Genomic DNA, 17,367 nt, shown 5'->3' with positions numbered 1-17,367 from the left:
TCACTATATGCTTAATTTTATCCAAAAACAAAAAAAGAAATCACCAGATTAATCCAGAATAAAGCAAAATGCGTCTTCTATTAATTATATAATAATAAAAATGTAAATTTTAAACGTACAAATATATTTCATGTCTCCCTGGTTTATAGACCCTTAGATTTGCCCTGACTTCCTCGGACCGCATTTCTAGAATCATTTTACGTATCGCCTCCTGGCGGTTTGGATGATAAATGTAACTCATGTATAAATTTTAACAATTTGAGTACAACCAAGTAATTTAAATTTTAATACAGTATTACTACAAAAAAACTGAATTTAAAAAATGTGTTTCTTTCTGTGTCTTCATAGCTCTGCCTTCAATTACATACGTGAAAAGATGATAAGATAAGATATCTTTATTAGTCCCACGAGTGAGAAATTTCATGACGCAGCCAAACAGGTCACACTGCGAGAAGAAATCGATCAAGACTATTGATCTATGCAAAAATACAAAGGTGTATCCCACCAAGCAATCCCTTTGTATAAATTGATGTGTTTTTGTTTTCTTTCTCTTTTTTATATGTATTTATTTTCTTCATAAAAACACAGCTACCCGCTGCTTCACATTTACTCACATTTCTCTCTGTATTATTATGTCTATATTATTGTGTTGTCGTTCAATGATCACGTTGTTTACAGAAAGGTTTTTTTTAAGCCAACAATAAGAAGTTCAAAATTATGAAAACAAAACAAAAACTTCCCATCTATATGCCGCTGTTCCTATAAACAACAGATGCTCCGGCACCTGAAGTCCGGGTAATGATCGTTGGCGGCAGGAAAGCTATACAGTTTGTAGAGTGTAGAAAACTGCGAGCTTACAGTTTTTCTCAGTTGCTTTGGTGCATTTCTCACAACAGAATTACACTTTGCACAACAGTTAGTTCAACCTCCACAACATGTAGTCGTTTTGGCACAACCTTGTGGCGGTTTCATGTTCATTTCGTCCAAAGGCAAATGTACAAATATCTAAAGAATGGTCACTTTTGACTTGCTATTCATCACTATCTCCTTGCTTTCATCATGAATGTCACAATTATTTATACTTGTACCGGCTGAATAGTCATTGTCCATACAACTAATAGTCTTCATTTCATTGCTTGTGTCAGTGCACTCAAAATTGTTGAACATCTTGTCAAACAATTTGTACACCCATTTTGAAAACCCTATTTTTAAGGAGTTTCCATGAAAATCTCCATAAATTACTTTTCTCAGGTGAACCTTATCTCACACTAAGGAAAATTGGTGTGTGTTACTCTTACTTGCAACCAATGAAAAGCCTCTTCTACCCAGTCACAGGTGAATCGCGTTACAGTATCCCCTACCCTACAAGTATATATATAATGTAAACCAACAGACAGGATTGGCATGAGGTGCATACTGAATCTACAAAACTGGACGCTCTTTATAGGGACCTAATCCCACAAAATGAAAGGGATGATCCTGGTGACAATCGGACAATGTATGTAGTGGTTTGGGATAATGTTAGCTTCCATCACTCTGCTGTAGTCAGGCAGTGGTTTGCAGCACACGACAGGATGCTTATGGAGTTTCTTCCTCCTCACACTCCATTCCTAAATCTAATTGAGGAGTTTTTCTCTTCCTGGAGGTGGAAGGTATATGACAGGCATCCACATACCCAAATGACCCTGCTAGCAGCTATGGATGCAGCTTGTGATGACATCACAGCAGAGTCCTGCAGAGGGTGGATTCGACACTCCAGAAGATACTTTCCCCGATGCATCGATAGAGCTGACATTCGCTGTGATGTTGATGAAAATATGTGGGCAGACAGACGGGAGCGTCTAATATCAATGGTTGATATGCAGCAGTGTCTGTTTTTCAGTTTTTTTTTTGTTTCATAACTACTGCAGTAAGGTTTACTGTCTAAGTGAGTTTATGTTTGCTGTAAAATGTTTGATTTACTGTATTTCCCCAGTTGCACAATGCTGTGCACAGTTTCAATTGAATATTATCAAGAGTGCATATGAAGTGTCTTGATTTTCCTTTACAATTTATGGTTTTCAACATGCCATGCATGCTGTCCAGACTTGACATGTCATTGGGAAGCACCTACAAAGAAATCCGTCACAATGAAAACATGTTCAAACCATTTGATTTTGTGACCAAAGGTGCTGGTGTAATGACTTGTAATTGTGACAGCCCTGACACTTTGATTGATATAAGTACTTGCTTTTGATGAATATATTATCTGTTTTGATGAAGGGACTTGCTTTTGCAAGTTATCCACCATGTTTTGCAGTTTGCACTAATTGTTTTGAGAAAAGCCTTAGTAGTGGTGCAGAGATCAATTCTGTTGTGAGAAATGCACCAAAGCAACTGAGAAAAACTGTAAAAAGTAAATTGAATCAAAAAATCCGTCCATCATATCTAAAAGATAGTATAATGGAAACTTAAAATAATATTAATATCTCTGTTGGGTGGCGGTAACTATTTCCCAAATCTGTGTCCTTAAATTTAAATATAAATTAGTGTACCAGTGACTGTATAAAGCACACAGCCTTAAATATATTTAATATTTAATACTGTATGTCATTGTGTTGTAGTTTCTAAGTGTGACCACTGGGGGGAATCAGCATGGGTGTTTGTGAACAATATACAAACATGGAAGGAGGTAAAAATTTCCAATGGTATTTAAACGTTCTGTCAACTCATTTTTAAACAAGATCACAGCAGCGGTATCGACAAAACGCACTTCAGTTATCTAAAGTAAATATTTTTTAGATTAAATAATATGATTGTTTTTTATGCTGACTGTGCATGTATGTTTAAGGTGTATTTTATTTTTCATTTTTCTGTGGTGGCTGTCCGGGGTAGAACTAAAAAAAACATTACATCAGCATATACTACCAGATACACACCTTTGATTCCCAAATTAGTGGCCAGGGTCCTTAAAGAGTGACAAATCCGATGGACTGTGAGATTATAGTATATAGATGACTATTTTAATGTAGATGTTAGAAAAAAAGAAAATGTGTTCCTCACAAATGTGATTTCTGTGTTTGGGTGGAATATTATACTTTCCTCACTAGGCCCCAAACACATAATTAGATGAAACCAGATTAAATTTTACAGCCCCAAACAACTGCTGTTTTATATATTTAAGGTGTAAAGCTTTAAAACGGTTCTTAGAGTTTGAGTATCAGTGTTTTAAAAAACTTAAGGCACTCACACCTTGTCTTTAAATAGCTCATGTACTCTTTATTAAAGATCAGCAGCACCTTAATAAAAGAAAGTGCTGATATTGAAAGAACAAAACTACAAAACAAAGTGGTCATGTCTCCATGTTACACTCTCACATAGCGGTCAAAGGAGTTTGCAAAGAAAAGCGTCTGGACTTCTTTAAGTTGCTTGAAGATGTTTCACCTCTCATCCGAGAAGCTTCTTCAGTTCTAAGGTCAAATGGCCGAGAGTCCCAGATTTAAACCAAGTGGGAGTATCCCCCCAAAGAGGGACAAAGGACCCCCTGGTGATCCTCTAATCACATGAGCCAAGGTGTAAAAGCGGGTGTGGGACCTAATCAGCCAGGGTTTCGGGTGTGCTCATTGTGAAACCTGGCCCCACCTTGTCATGTGAATTCCTGAGGTCAGATGGCCCAGGATGTGAGTGGGCATTAAGGTGTCTGGGGAGGGAACTCAAAACTGGATTATAGATGGCAGACAGTTGGTGTCGTAAACCACCGCCTAGGTGAAACGTCTTCAAGCAACTTAAAGAAGTCCAGACGCTTTTCTTTACAAACTCCTTTGACTACGATGACCTGGATGACTGAGAACCTTCACAGACATACTCTCACATAGCATTAAAACACCACATTTTCAAACACATTTATTTAAAGTTGAAAAATATACACACTGCTCCAGAGGAATATTGGAACAAGATTTGGTAGAACAATGTAACAGTGCTTCTGAGCGAACTTGCGTAACTTTGATGATTTTATTGCAATGAACCTACTCCTCACCTTCCTCATCTCCCTCTCCATCAACAGAGTCAACTCCAACCTCTTCATAATCCTTCTCTAGAGCTGCCATGTCCTCTCTAGCCTCAGAAAACTCACCCTCCTCCATTCCCTCACCCACATACCAGTGAACAAATGCACGCTTGGCGTACATCAAGTCAAACTTGTGGTCGAGTCGTGCCCAGGCCTCAGCGATGGCGGTGGTGTTACTCAGCATACACACAGCCCTCTGGACCTTGGCCAGATCTCCACCAGGAACCACAGTTGGTGGCTGGTAGTTGATGCCGACCTTGAAACCGGTGGGGCACCAGTCCACGAACTGGATGGTGCGCTTGGTTTTAATGGTAGCAATGGCAGCGTTGACATCTTTGGGCACCACATCGCCACGGTACAAAAGGCAGCAGGCCATATACTTGCCGTGGCGAGGGTCACATTTCACCATCTGATTGGCTGGCTCGAAGCAAGCGTTTGTGATTTCTGATACAGTTAACTGCTCGTGATAAGCCTTCTCTGCAGAGATGACGGGGGCGTAGGTGGCCAGGGGGAAGTGGATACGAGGGTAGGGCACCAAGTTGGTCTGGAACTCTGTCAGATCAACATTGAGGGCACCATCGAAGCGGAGCGAAGCAGTGATGGAGGACACAATCTGGCTGATCAACCTGTTCAGGTTGGTGTAGGTAGGACGCTCGATATCGAGGTTCCTACGGCAGATGTCATAGATTGCCTCGTTATCTACCATGAAGGCACAGTCAGAGTGCTCTAGGGTGGTGTGGGTGGTCAGGATGGCGTTGTAGGGCTCAACCACAGCGGTGGACACTTGGGGAGCTGGGTAGATGGAAAACTCCAGCTTTGACTTCTTGCCGTAGTCGACAGAAAGGCGCTCCATCAGCAGTGAGGTGAAACCAGAGCCAGTCCCACCGCCGAAGCTGTGGAACACCAGGAAGCCCTGAAGACCAGAGCACTGGTCAGCCTGAGGATGGAGAGGGAAAGACAAAGTTAATGAGATACAGTTATCTAGTTTACTTTGCCGATAATGGCTCTGAATTTACCCACCAGTTTGCGGACCCTGTCCAGAACAAGATCAATAATCTCTTTGCCGATGGTATAGTGTCCACGGGCATAATTGTTAGCTGCATCCTCCTTGCCAGTGATCAACTGCTCAGGGTGGAACAGCTGGCGATACGTCCCAGTCCGCACCTCATCTAAGGAAACAGACATTTTATTATTCAAACTGACTCACATATTGCACTGCTACATTTAGCCAATGGTAACAACGCTTACCAATCACAGTGGGTTCCAGGTCCACAAAAACAGCTCTAGGGACATGCTTTCCAGCTCCAGTCTCACTGAAAAAAGTGTTGAAGGAATCATCTCCTCCGCCGATGGTCTTGTCACTGGGCATTTGTCCGTCTGGCTGAATGCCATGTTCCAAGCAGTAAAGCTCCCAGCAGGCATTCCCAATCTGGACACCAGCCTGTCCAACGTGGATGGAGATGCATTCACGCTGTGGGGAAAAAACAAAAATAACATGTCAATTAGATGTACACCTTTTTCTTTTAGATCAGCGTGAAGGGACACAAATTGAAAAAGTTTAATTGTATACTTAAGAACAATGCCAATTACTGCTTGCTTTTGGGCCAAACAGACTTTAAAAAGTTTCCCGATCATAAGAATACTAGTTTTCAGTTGACTGTTTTCTCCATACATGGTGTTGCTATGCGACAAATCTTTCCTTCCTTAACTACCGATGAGGTACGTGCTGTTGAAATTTCAAAATGTGCGCCCTTTTCACCTGGAATCTATTAATGAAAAAAAAAGCTTAATGTTTGAGTGTAGAAACAAAAAAACGCTTTAACGAAACCGAATACTCAAGTGATAGTGAACAAAACAAAACAATTCTCTCCGTTCACACTTCAGCCACCATTTTTTTCCCCATCTGATCTGCTCACCATTTACAAAACATCTACTAAGCCTAAAACACAATAAAAACCCCTAATCATTTATATATTTAAACCACGCTTCTTGCATAACTGTCACAGAGTAAAGTAAGATTCAGTGTAGAGACATCCATGTTCCCATTTCTACTTTACGGTTAAAGGCAACACTTCCCTCCTCGCTCCTTAGAACTAGGGGGAGGTCAAAAATGCGGAAGAAACATATCGCCCGTAACTGACTACTAAAAGTTTGCTTTTACAAGGTTTCTTACCATTTTGCTCTTTGGTGTTTAAGCTAAAAAAAAAAACCGCAGAAAAATCTCAGTCCAACAAACCGACCGTTAACGTCGACGTAAGTGGAAATAATGAAGCAGATGACGCTTTCCCGCCTAAAGAGGATTGAACCATTTCTTGAACATTAGGGTGGAGGTGGATCACTGGTATGCTTAATTTTACCCCCCAAAATCTAGAAAAGAAAGTTAACCGCCAGGTTTATTCTGAATAAAGTAAAATTATGTTTATAAATTAAAATATAATAATTTAACATTATAATAACTAAAAGCGTCATTTTAAATGAATCTATATTTTTCTTAACCCCCCTAGTTCACAAAGCCTTAGAATCGCTCTGACCACATTTCTAGAACGGTTTTTACGTACCGCCCGTTGGATGTTGAACGTAGTCTAAGGAGTTTGGGAAAAAAGCGTCTGGACTTTTTCTTGAAGACGTTTCACCTCTCATCCGAGAAGCTTCTTCAGCTCTAAAGTGCTCTTAGTTCTATGTATATACTAAGATCACTGTCAAGTGGCGAGGCTTGTTTCTAGATGAATTTCAAAACTATAAAGCTTATTCAGTCTACCATATCTATTACGATCCATCTAAATACTGTTTTTCTAAATACCCAGCTTGTAGATTTACCCTACCCTAATACTGCTTACTCTTCTCATTGCGCCAGTCTGGTCAGTGTCTTGGACAGAGTGATTGTTGTTGTTATTATCATAGGTTCTTGTAGGTATTGTTTTTATTGCCTTTGTTAGTAATAATAATAATAATAATGATGAAAACTGACCTTTATCTCGCAAACCCCAATGCGGCTGCGCTAACTACGTAGCTTTGTGATTGTCACGTGACCTCTGACGCTTGCACAGCGCCAACTTGTCGAGTTGTTACTGGTAAATGCTAGAAATGATGAAAGATCTAGTAATACGTTTTGCTGACGTTTGGTTAAGAGTTATATAAGTGAGACTTTAGGTTTTTTATTACAGTTAAATTGTGCTCACCTGGTTAAACACCTGGCTGACGTTAAAGTTTGCGGTAGCGAAAGTAACTGAACGAGGAAGCGTTTCCAACGATTGACAGCGCTGACAGTAAGTTTACTTTTAGTTCCCCGTGAAGTGAATGTCATTGGATGTTGTGGTGCATTTTATCCCTTAGTAATGGAATATTGTGTTTTCCAAAGAACATCAGCATAAAGTTTGTTGTTAAGCTACTGAATGTTTTAAACTGACTTGCAGACTTTTTTCTAATTGCTAATTATTATTGACTGTATCTGTTCAACTACAATAACATTAACCAGAGGGATACCTTTCTTATACTACTTATATTACTACTTATACTACTTACTACTACTTATACTCTGGATCGCGGTGTTGGGGTTGCGTGATATCTAAGGCTGTAGTGTGTGTGTTTTGACTGTAAATATACACCGCCATGTGCCTCTCACATTTCCTGAACATCAAAGAAATTTGCATTTATGAGCTCATGGGGGAAGGAGGACTCAGTCTTTAATAATGAATATTAGTTAAATTTCTTATGTGTGCCGTTAGATATCAGCAAAAAGGCATTTTAACTCATCATATTAAAGCACGACAAGCAGTGGTATTCTTTTTCTTATAAAGGCTTCAGGTCAAATCTACAGTCTGGACTTCTGCTAGTAATTGAATTAGAATAAACTGTAACCACTTGATCTTTCTCTGACATTTCTTTCTGATTTCTAATGTTTGTGTTTTGTCTTAACAACAGCCCAACACTTCCTGATTAATACAACTCGTAGTCAAGTAGAGGCAGTTTCCATGCATCTGAGTCTTTCAAAGCTGATACTCAGAGAGTGTGAGAGCATTACCAAGATTTAATCTTAAGCCTTTCTCTAATAACTTATAAATGTGAATTTTATGGTAACCTAAAATGTCTGAAAAATAATAAGGCAGTTGTTTTTCCCTAGGTTATTTTCAGTATGCGAAGCAGACAGAGGGGATCCCAGCTGGGCTTGCTGCTCCTTGCCTCCCAGGTGTTTCAATTGGGTCTGAACAATATCCCTCCCATCACTCTGGCTGTCCTGGCTCTCAACGTGTACCTTTACCTATTCCCTGCTGCCCCACTGTTCCAGGTAAATACACCAATACACTTCTAATGATGGAGACAAAGTCTGTCCATTTTTAATGTCGACCAATATTTATACACCACACGGTTGACTATTTTGTCTTATACAGTGCAGTACCCCTGAAATAATTGTTTTAAAACTGTGTTACTAAATTGTTAGAATATAATCAACCAAAAATGTATAATTACGTTAATGGGAAAGTTGTTTATCAAGTAGACAGATTATGTGCAGATCTCATAATAACTAAAGTAAAGGGATACTTCTTTATCATTGTATTGTAAATAGTATTTAAAAAATGTATTATCTCTTAATTTCCTAGGCCTGTGTTAGTGTGCAGCAGGCCTACTGGTTTAAAGACTGGCGCAGACTCCTGCTATCCCCACTGCACCATGCAGACGACTGGCATCTTTACTTCAACATGGTGTCCTTCCTCTGGAAAGGTAGAAGGCTGGAGCAACGGCTGGGTGGGCCCTGGTTCCTTTACCTGCTCTCAGTGTTCTCTCTGCTTACTGGACTGGTTTATCTAGTGTTGGAGGCGTTGCTAACAGAGCTCATGCAGGACCAGTCGTACAGCATGGAGTGTGCTGTTGGCTTCTCAGGTATAAATTATAGGGGAAAGTTCTATAATCCTTTATGTTGTAACTGATATAGAAGATTTGATCACTCTATATTTGTAAACATATATTGTATTATCTTCCTCCATATATCATGACCCACTATTTTATCTCTTTTTCCAGAAATGGCAACATTTCCTTATTCTTGTGTATTTATCTTTGTAACGATTGTGCTTTTAGGTGTTTTGTTTGCTTTGAAGGTACTCAATAACCATTACTACCCTGGAAGTGTGACCTATGTGATGGGATTACCTGTGTCTAGTCGCTATGCTAGCTGGGTAGAACTGGTGCTTATCCACATAACATCACCCGGGTGAGTTACATGTCCGTAATTCGTATCTGTAAATTAATCAGGACTATGGATTTACTACCCAGATAAAATATAGAGACACCAGTGTGAACACTGATGCACGTAGCACGGCAACAGCACTTCCAGGTAAGTTTTTAAAGAGTTCAGATTAAACAGGCGAGTGCCTGTAAAGCTAATTTCAGTGTTAGTACACCACAAAGAAAGGTCAGTGGGCTTGCAAGTAGTGGTGGCTTTAAAAAATAGATTTTCCAGTTCAAATTAATTTTGATTTGAATAATCCAGCATCAATTCATTATATTCTGAAATAGATTTTTAAATGTAAATGTATTTTGCCAGAAACATCAGAATCTCAGGTAAAACATGGCATTGGGTGCTGAAAGCAGACATCTGTAAGATTCCAAAGCTGCACGTCACTCTCCGACCAAAATTCACTGAACCAGCAGCAAAAGGAGACCAACCAGACTTCTGAAAAACGTTGTAATGAATTCCCTCTTATTTTTGCTGTTTTGCTTCCACCACGACAAAATTGCACTTCCTGCACAGCTCTCTCTCAGTCTACTTCAAGACCAATTCAATACTGAAGAATTTTCAACTTTCACGAATTATGCCAAATTGCAAAACCCTTAGATTTGTTTTTAATAAAACTTCTACTGCAGCATTTCTTTCAAGATGGTTTTATGCTATAAAAGACCAGGTCAGCAAAATCTCCTTCATACTTTTCTGTGTTTTATCCTCAGTTACTTTGACACAATGGCATTTCCTGAAATGCTTGGACCTCTGATGAAGTCTCATAAGTGTCAGCTTCATTTTTATACTTATATTGAGTTTGTAATTGTAGAGAAATAGTCGATTCACTTTGGGCATGCCATTTTCCAGCAGGAACATTAGAAAAACTCGGAATAAAATAAAAAGTGCAATATTGTAACTGCTTTAGGATGTGTTATTAATTTGGAAAAGAATATATTTAATTTACAAGGTTTTAGAGGCTTCTTTCAACAGTACATATACAAGATAAATGATCATAATTACAATATCTCTGAGACAAAATCGAATCGAATTTAATCAAATTCAATCAGGACCTTGTGAATCAGAATTGAGTCAGTTGTAGAAATCAGTGACAATACCCAGCCCTACTTGCAAGTGGATATAAAAAACGCAGACGGAATGTTTAATATATTTTTTAAATGGTACATGAAAGAAGCATTAAGAAGCACAAGTACTCCGGTACAGTCGCTGAACGGAATCAGGTATTTGTGTTACAGATAATAAAAATGCAAAACGGGTTCCTCCAAAAATGGCTAAACTGTTCTCTGTTTTTTAAAATTATATTTTAGTATCAGTCAGTATCCACAGAGGGTAAGGCTACATAATGTCATTTCATGATTGAATCAACATACTCATCGACTTCTCTCTAATCTAATACTGCTCCAGATTCAGATGCATACTTAAACTGTGGGAGATTTCTTCTGCTCACTGATGTGTAATTAGTATGCAGTTAGACTCAATGACAATTAGTAGTGTTTTATTTTAGGAACCTGTTGTTTGAGGTGTTGAATTAAAATGTCCTGTAGATGGCAGTGTTTGATTAAATAGCAATAATCTATGCTTCTCTTCTTCAGGACCTCTTTTGTTGGTCACCTGTCAGGGATCCTGGTAGGTCTCCTCTACACCACCGGACCACTGAAGAAAATCATGAAGAAATGTGCAGGTCTGAATTCATGTTTTTTGGGGGGTTTTTTCCACCTGTTTTCTTACATTTATATTAACGCAGCCACTTGTAAGATGGCAAAAACACAGTGGACCAAAGTCTAAAGATTCAAGTGTGATAGAAAATATGTGATAGAACACTAGAGTCAGCTTTGAGAATTAATCCATGTACAAATATAAATATTTGTCAGTAACACTGTTTAAATGGAAACAATGTGGGAGCCCTTCAGTTGGTCTGCTGACAACCCATTGGGGGGAGCTCCGGTGTAGCTCCCTGAAATGAGAGCAAGACTTTCGTAAATGCAGCTAAACTTTGTGATGCGAATTAAAAGCTAAATTGTCATCAGGTGATAGCCAGTGTCATCCTTCGGTTGCTCTAAACAGAGAGGTTGGTCAATAGGTTCAACCTAAAGCAAACTACAAATAGACTAGATCAAGCTTTCTTACAATACCTTTCCTACAAGTACCTGATATTTATATAGAATCTGATTACTGAGAGGAAAACTGAAATAATCTGCATATATTTTCACCAGGGTTTGTGACATCGAATGGATATAACTCACAGCCCGGTGCCTACTACAGCTCTTCGGGCTACTCGGGTATGATGGCATTTACAGAAAATGACTGTATACTGAGTAATATATTGTAGGCTTTGCTCTCTTCACAGGATTTACAGACAATAACGAGAGTATATAATATGCCAGACTTAACCTTGTGTGTATGTGTGTCTCAGGCTACACTGGCAGTGGTAGAGGATTCTCAGGAAACGATCAGTATGCACCAGGTTACACAGCAGATTATACTGCATCTTATACAGGTGGACTGACAGAGGAGGAGCAGTTAGAGGAAGCCATTAGAAACAGCCTGAATGACAGAGGTAAGGAGGGGACAGTTTTGATAAGGAAAAGGGTTAGAGTGATTTATTTTTTTTATATCTATCTGATGTCACTGGTATATCTTTCTTTTCTTTTCTTTTTCTTTTTTTTTTAGGTCAAACCCGGCAGAGAGGAGCCCCCCCTCCTTATGGTTTCCACCTCTCCGAAGATGCCAGAGCTGAGGAAATCAGGCAAATGAGACTGAGGAGGTTTGACAGATGAATGACAGACAGCGGCAAGAAAGAAGAATTTTTTACTGAAAAGTTCCAAATACTGCATCCACAAGCTGAGGATGATTGTCCTGAATAAGAAGATCCAAAATCACAGCCTGACATATTTAAGAGGTCTTTGTTGTGTGGCGCTTTTTGTTAAGGTGGCACTAAAATGAATTAATGTCACCTATGGAAAATGGCTGTGATGCTTAATAAGAGTTCAAAGGCTAATGAGCAGTTTTTGATCTGTCTGATGACACTGAAGACAACTTTAGATGCACGTTCGGTAGCAGAGATTAAAGGTAATATTAGTTTTGAAGTAGGTAGCAGACATGGTATTAAAAATGCTGTTTAATGCTGCTTTACGTCTATACTTGAATTGGAGAACTGCAACAAGTCTTACTTAAACACCACTATATTTACTCCAGTCGGCTAGTGTTCTTTTTTCACACAAGCAATAAAGACGAGACAAGGTTTTGTTTAAACGGCTTTAAAATGTTTACTGCGGTGTCTCAGCATATGTTCATCAACTTAGAGATCCAACGACAAGAGAATGGAATCAGAGCTATTATCCGTTTACTCCAAACTTTGGAAAGCCGTGATTGTAAATTCTAAGAGTCTGGATGATGAAATCCACTGACATCTGAAACATAATGTTGCAGGAGCTATCCTGGAGGTGAGCAAGACGTCTGATCTCAGTAAGCCTCTACTTATATTACTCAACTACAAAAGGCAAAAATGAAGCTGGTATTAAATTTTAAATTATGTCTTTTTTTTAATTTCCCCTAAGATCCCTTTAAATTTTTAACAGGCCAGTATTTTCAAGAAAGTTCAGCAAAGTTCAGCAAAAGATATGAACAATGTGCTCTTGATGCATTCGCTCTTCAGTAAAGTTTACTGATTCTGTCATGTTTAAGTTCAAGTCATTTATCATTAGATTGCAAAAATATGCCAAAAGTTTCTAAATTCTTCTTCATGTTTTTGCTAAAGTTTATAAATGTTGCTTTTTGGTGCACAAAACATCTGCTTTCATGAATGCTCAGTATGCCTTTGTAGTCGTACATTTATTTTTTTACATACGTTTACACATACTGCTTATTTACTATTTTGAGTTGAAATAATCCGTGTATACCTGCAAACGTACAGCCGAATTACATCATGTATAAGCTATTAAATATTTTTATAGGAAATATAATGGAGTTACGTGTAATTGCTTTTTTTAAACAAAAACAAATCCAACACCATAATACTCTAATCTTTGTAATAAGGCACCAGGCTAGACTGATGCTGTCTGTAAGTAAAGTTAGGAGGGAACGTTTAAGAAGTACATTGCTGGCTCAGATTTCCCCTAAAGCCCTGAGGCGTGATGGGAAGTAGGACAGCTTAAAAATTAGAGTTAAGAAACCCAACGAATCATACCTCAGCCCACATGGGTCGAAAACCATAATATTACAGTAGATTTGATAAAGTCTTACCATTTCAAGTGGGGTGAGAGGGTCAAAAGGTTGGGCGTTACACATCCAGGCTCACTCTCACAGTAGGCGGATTTAAATATTTTTATATCAGATGTGTGCTGACAGTTTACATAGTTTGATTTTTGCAACCTGCCAAGAGGAGCGTGGGAGCTGAACGGTGCAGAGGGGGCCTGGCAGAACATGAATGGGGGAGGCTGAAGAGTGACAGAGGGGATGACAGGATGGGGACAAGGAAGAGGTGTCTGAGTTGTCTGTCTGGAGCACGGGTGCACATCAAAGGCAGTTCTTGGCATGTTGGCGGTTCTGTTTCAGTTCGTCATCTCACATCGCACCTCCTCTGTTAACAGATCTGACTGATTGGTTCTGTGAAGAGCTCCACCTGCTGTGACACTGTCACTGAGCATTAGAGAGGAAACAGTGAGAAATGCTCATCTCCTGATTCACCCATGGAGGCTGAGTTCAGCTGAGGATTTAGAGAGGTTCAGCGATACATACACACAAACCAGATGATCCTAAATCAAAGGTTTGGAGTGTTAGGTATTTGATTGATTTTTTAAAAATCATTTTATGTGTTGCCTTGTGGGTCAATTTCAAACCACGGGTGACCAAACACACCATAAAATTTATTTTGTAAGTGGCCAAAGAACCTGGTAGTGACTAGTCTAAAATACCCTTCAGCTCTCTGACTGTGCTTATTAGCCAAGCAGGGCCACCCGGCTAACACATTCTGCATACCCACTCTGATCCACTAGAAAAGAAACACCCACTCCAGTCGATCCGGCGTGAAGGTCAATTTGTCTTTGCATCTGCCAAAGCCAGCCGAGATCACGATAGAGTCCCACGGGACCAGTGCCACTACATAAATGAAATAAGCCCATGTTAAAAGAGGAAGCTCTCATTTTTTTGGATGACTCTTCCCCCTCCCCACTGCACTGTGATTAACTTCATCACACTCAAATCCTGCTCAGCAACTCGTAAAGTCTCGTGGAGAATGGTATTAACTTGTGCAGAGGTATAAGCCCAGGGCTAACTTTTAGAACAGTTATGTCACCCGTGTGCCAGAGTTACATACTGGGGTGAAATCTCCCTTATCACTCCAAGTCCACACTTAACCTCACATAGTTTCCTGCTGATTTTGTTCTCTGCTTCTTCTTCCCTGGCCTGCAGTGGAACGATGTGGATCATCCTTTTTCACGGTCAAAAGTCCTGCACGCCAACGCGGATATTTTTAGTTATTTTGATTAAAGAGACAATAAGCAAAAGATTCCTGATGCAGGAAATGTTTGTCAAACACACAGTTTTGATATGTGGTCAGTCAAATAATAGGAATGGTTTTGCACTGTTTTTAAATATAGGCCCATGTGGTCTAAAATAAGTCTTTTTCATACAAAGATTACCCTCACTTTGAAAAAATGTAGAAAAAGCTCTTGAGATGGAAGATTATAAATGTATAAAGTGTGCAAATACTAATAACACTAGTATTTGCACAATTTTGTAATACTAGTGAACTATTCTTTCTTTGAGTCATACTTGTGTTCATTATGTAGCACACAATATATAAACTCCAGTAACTGTGTATTTCAATATTCTGTGACGTACACAGTACGATACCCGTGTTCTGCAGTAGGCTAATGAATCAGTGCTCTTAATTATATGAATATGTGATGAGCGCGTTATGTCTGTGTGTACATTGGAGTGGTTTTCCAAATCTGAAACTGAACTTTGCAGAATGCACCTTGTATGTTTAAAAACTACCTGCCTAGTGTTAGATTTCTTTTCAGCCTCTCTTTCTGGTGTATACGCTCAGCTCAGACCGCACTGCAAGACCATCCAGGGAAATGTGTTTGCTCACAACAAAATGTAGTGCACGCTCTAAAGATAGCGAGGCAAATAAAGCAAACATAAACACTGACAGACACGTAAAAACATGGAATTGATTGGCTCCCTCGAGCACAGCCAGCCTTAGAGTCTTTATTCTTTTTCAGGGGTGATATTTGCTTCAACTTGTCTGCTTCAGCCCTGAACTGTCCGCCACTTGACTAGCTTCTCGACAGCAACTTGAGGGGCTGACGGGAGTCCTTGAGTTGAGCCTATCATGCTCACTCATTCCACTAATATCAAGTCAAGTCTACTCTTACACCTACTTTTTTTGCACCCAGTTGCCTTCTCTGTTGCTGTCACACAATCTCTCCCTTTTACATTCCTGTCTTTTGTTCTCCCCTCCATCTCAGTGTGTCTCTCTCTACTGCTTTAGGATTTTTTTTCCTTTGAATTTTGATTCCTCCCCAGTGTCTCTCCACCCACCTTTTCTAAAAACTCTTTTCCCCTTTCCTCTGTGCATCTCACTGATGCTCTTCTCTGCTTTTCCCTTGATGTTTTTTTCCGTTTGTCTCTTGATTCGTCTCACACTATCTAGCGTTGGTTTTGAACTCACTAGATCTCTCTTTTTCTCGGTCTTTCTCGGTTTCACATACGCATACAGACACTCTCTTCTCACAAGTTGCCTGCAGATCACAGTTGGCATGTCTCTCAGTAAGCTGCAGAGTTACCAAGCTTCTTGATTCATACCAGCTATCTGGGTGACCCATTTCTGCACAAGCTCACAGTGCTGTGAAACGAAGTACTGTAAAGCTTTTTATTGCTTTAATTCAACAGTACATCTACAAGTAAACTACCTCAGTGTGGTTTTCTTTCTGATTATATGAATTTGGGTTTGGCACATTCAGTGGAGTGGGGGGGGGGGTCCACCATGTGGGAGTAGATCGTGTTATGAGGACTATACTAAACATGTTAAATAAAGTCATAAAGCATATTCATTCAGCTTAGTTTGGGTCCTGATCATCCATGAACCCCCTGCATTGACTCTGTGCTCAACTAATGCTGTGCCCTACAGTTTGGGAACCACTAGTACAAGATAAAAAAGGATAGAACCCTTTTTGCTATTTTATAGCTTGATTATAAATGATTAACTGTATTTTTATCTGTACATATCTCAGAAAAAAACATATATAAATTAAGCCCATGATACAGTACATGCAGTAAATACCAGAATAAGGAGCAGCAAAAAGTAATCATAAAGATCAAGATCAAGTATTACATGTTATTTAACCATCACATAATGCTAATAGACTTCACTTAAAAAAACATATTAAAATTATGTACTCTTCATTTTGTTTAAAAAAATGACATTTGGAGTAACGTGACAAATGCGGGTACCACGAGAGAGTGAGGCAATGCCACAAAATATGATGGAGCAGTTTTTATGTAAATGTTAAATAGTCTGCCCTCATTGGAGCATTTAACTGTTTTAACATCTTACAGATAAATTCTGTAAACCTGTGGCTTCTAAGTTTGTTTGTAGAATGATCCAGAGTCTCAAAAGCCTTTGGAAGATTATTAAAACAGAACCAGTGTACAAACCACAAGTCATATTAAATCTTACTGTATCACAAAGGTACGTAAGAGCAGTATCGGTAGAGTATCCTGGTCTAAAACCTGACTGAACTTTATATATTAGCTGGAACTATTTCATATATAATTGAGGAAATAATCATTCAGTCCCCTGCTGAATTTGTAAGTTTGCTAGCTTAAATGAATAGTCTCTAACTTTTTTGGTATTTAATTTTAATGAAGAGAGACATTTCAAGACCACGAGAGACCAAAAATCCAGAAAAAAACATGTCATTGAGTGAAATAAGTATGTAATCCTTTACATCCTAGCCAGAATTCTGACTCCCACAGATTGCCCACGTGGCACAGAGATTTCAATCAATCACTCAATCAGTTATTGATACTCCTGATACCAGCTTGTTACATGGATAAAACACACCTGTGTGAATCAGATTCTTAC

At 39.1% G+C, this 17,367-nt stretch overlaps 2 protein-coding genes across 5 annotated transcripts; one reads left to right on the top strand and one right to left on the bottom strand.

Moving 5' to 3' along the window:
- Nucleotides 1-3,252: 3,252 nt before the first annotated feature.
- Nucleotides 3,253-6,297, bottom strand: LOC134641622 (tubulin alpha chain-like). Its single transcript, XM_063494112.1, has 4 exons — nucleotides 6,219-6,297; nucleotides 5,294-5,516; nucleotides 5,066-5,214; nucleotides 3,253-4,982 (listed from the first exon to the last, which is right to left on the bottom strand). The coding sequence occupies exons 1-4, from the start codon at nucleotides 6,219-6,221 to the stop codon at nucleotides 4,005-4,007; spliced, it is 1,353 nt and encodes a 450-aa protein (XP_063350182.1). The 5' UTR covers nucleotides 6,222-6,297; the 3' UTR covers nucleotides 3,253-4,004.
- A 337-nt stretch (nucleotides 6,298-6,634) lies between these two features.
- On the top strand, nucleotides 6,635-13,221 carry LOC134641036 (rhomboid-related protein 4). 4 transcript variants are annotated; one of them, XM_063493222.1, is made up of 9 exons: nucleotides 6,635-7,311; nucleotides 8,166-8,330; nucleotides 8,644-8,764; nucleotides 8,852-8,923; nucleotides 9,119-9,251; nucleotides 10,868-10,956; nucleotides 11,489-11,554; nucleotides 11,689-11,832; nucleotides 11,946-13,221. In XM_063493222.1, exons 2-9 carry the CDS (start codon nucleotides 8,178-8,180, stop codon nucleotides 12,050-12,052), a joined length of 885 nt encoding a protein of 294 aa, XP_063349292.1. In that variant the 5' UTR covers nucleotides 6,635-7,311; nucleotides 8,166-8,177; the 3' UTR covers nucleotides 12,053-13,221. The 4 variants fall into 4 exon arrangements, with proteins under 4 accessions (XP_063349292.1, XP_063349290.1, XP_063349291.1 ...); XM_063493220.1 differs by adding an exon at nucleotides 7,967-8,053 and having other exon boundaries at nucleotides 8,644-8,923; XM_063493221.1 differs by having other exon boundaries at nucleotides 8,152-8,330; nucleotides 8,644-8,923.
- Nucleotides 13,222-17,367: the final 4,146 nt, after the last annotated feature.

This window comes from Pelmatolapia mariae, linkage group LG14, assembly GCF_036321145.2.
Source record: "Pelmatolapia mariae isolate MD_Pm_ZW linkage group LG14, Pm_UMD_F_2, whole genome shotgun sequence".
NCBI lineage: Eukaryota > Metazoa > Chordata > Actinopteri > Cichliformes > Cichlidae > Pelmatolapia > Pelmatolapia mariae.
This window is presented reverse-complemented; position numbering and strand designations above follow the sequence as displayed.

What these genes read in the sequence shown, in the direction of transcription:
- LOC134641622 (XM_063494112.1), bottom strand. An exon ending in CCTGGAACCCACTGTGATTG is followed by an intron (nt 5,215 to 5,293) that starts GTAAGCGTTGTT and finishes CTGTTTCCTTAG; the next exon opens with ATGAGGTGCGGACTGGGACG. An exon ending in TGGACAGGGTCCGCAAACTG is followed by an intron (nt 4,983 to 5,065) that starts GTGGGTAAATTC and finishes CTCCATCCTCAG; the next exon opens with GCTGACCAGTGCTCTGGTCT.
- LOC134641036 (XM_063493221.1), top strand. Translation starts at nt 8,178, where the DNA reads ATGCGAAGCAGACAGAGGGGATCCCAGCTGGGCTTGCTGCTCCTTGCC. An exon ending in GTGTGCTGTTGGCTTCTCAG is followed by an intron (nt 8,924 to 9,118) that starts GTATAAATTATA and finishes TTGTGCTTTTAG; the next exon opens with GTGTTTTGTTTGCTTTGAAG. An exon ending in AAACAGCCTGAATGACAGAG is followed by an intron (nt 11,833 to 11,945) that starts GTAAGGAGGGGA and finishes TTTTTTTTTTAG; the next exon opens with GTCAAACCCGGCAGAGAGGA.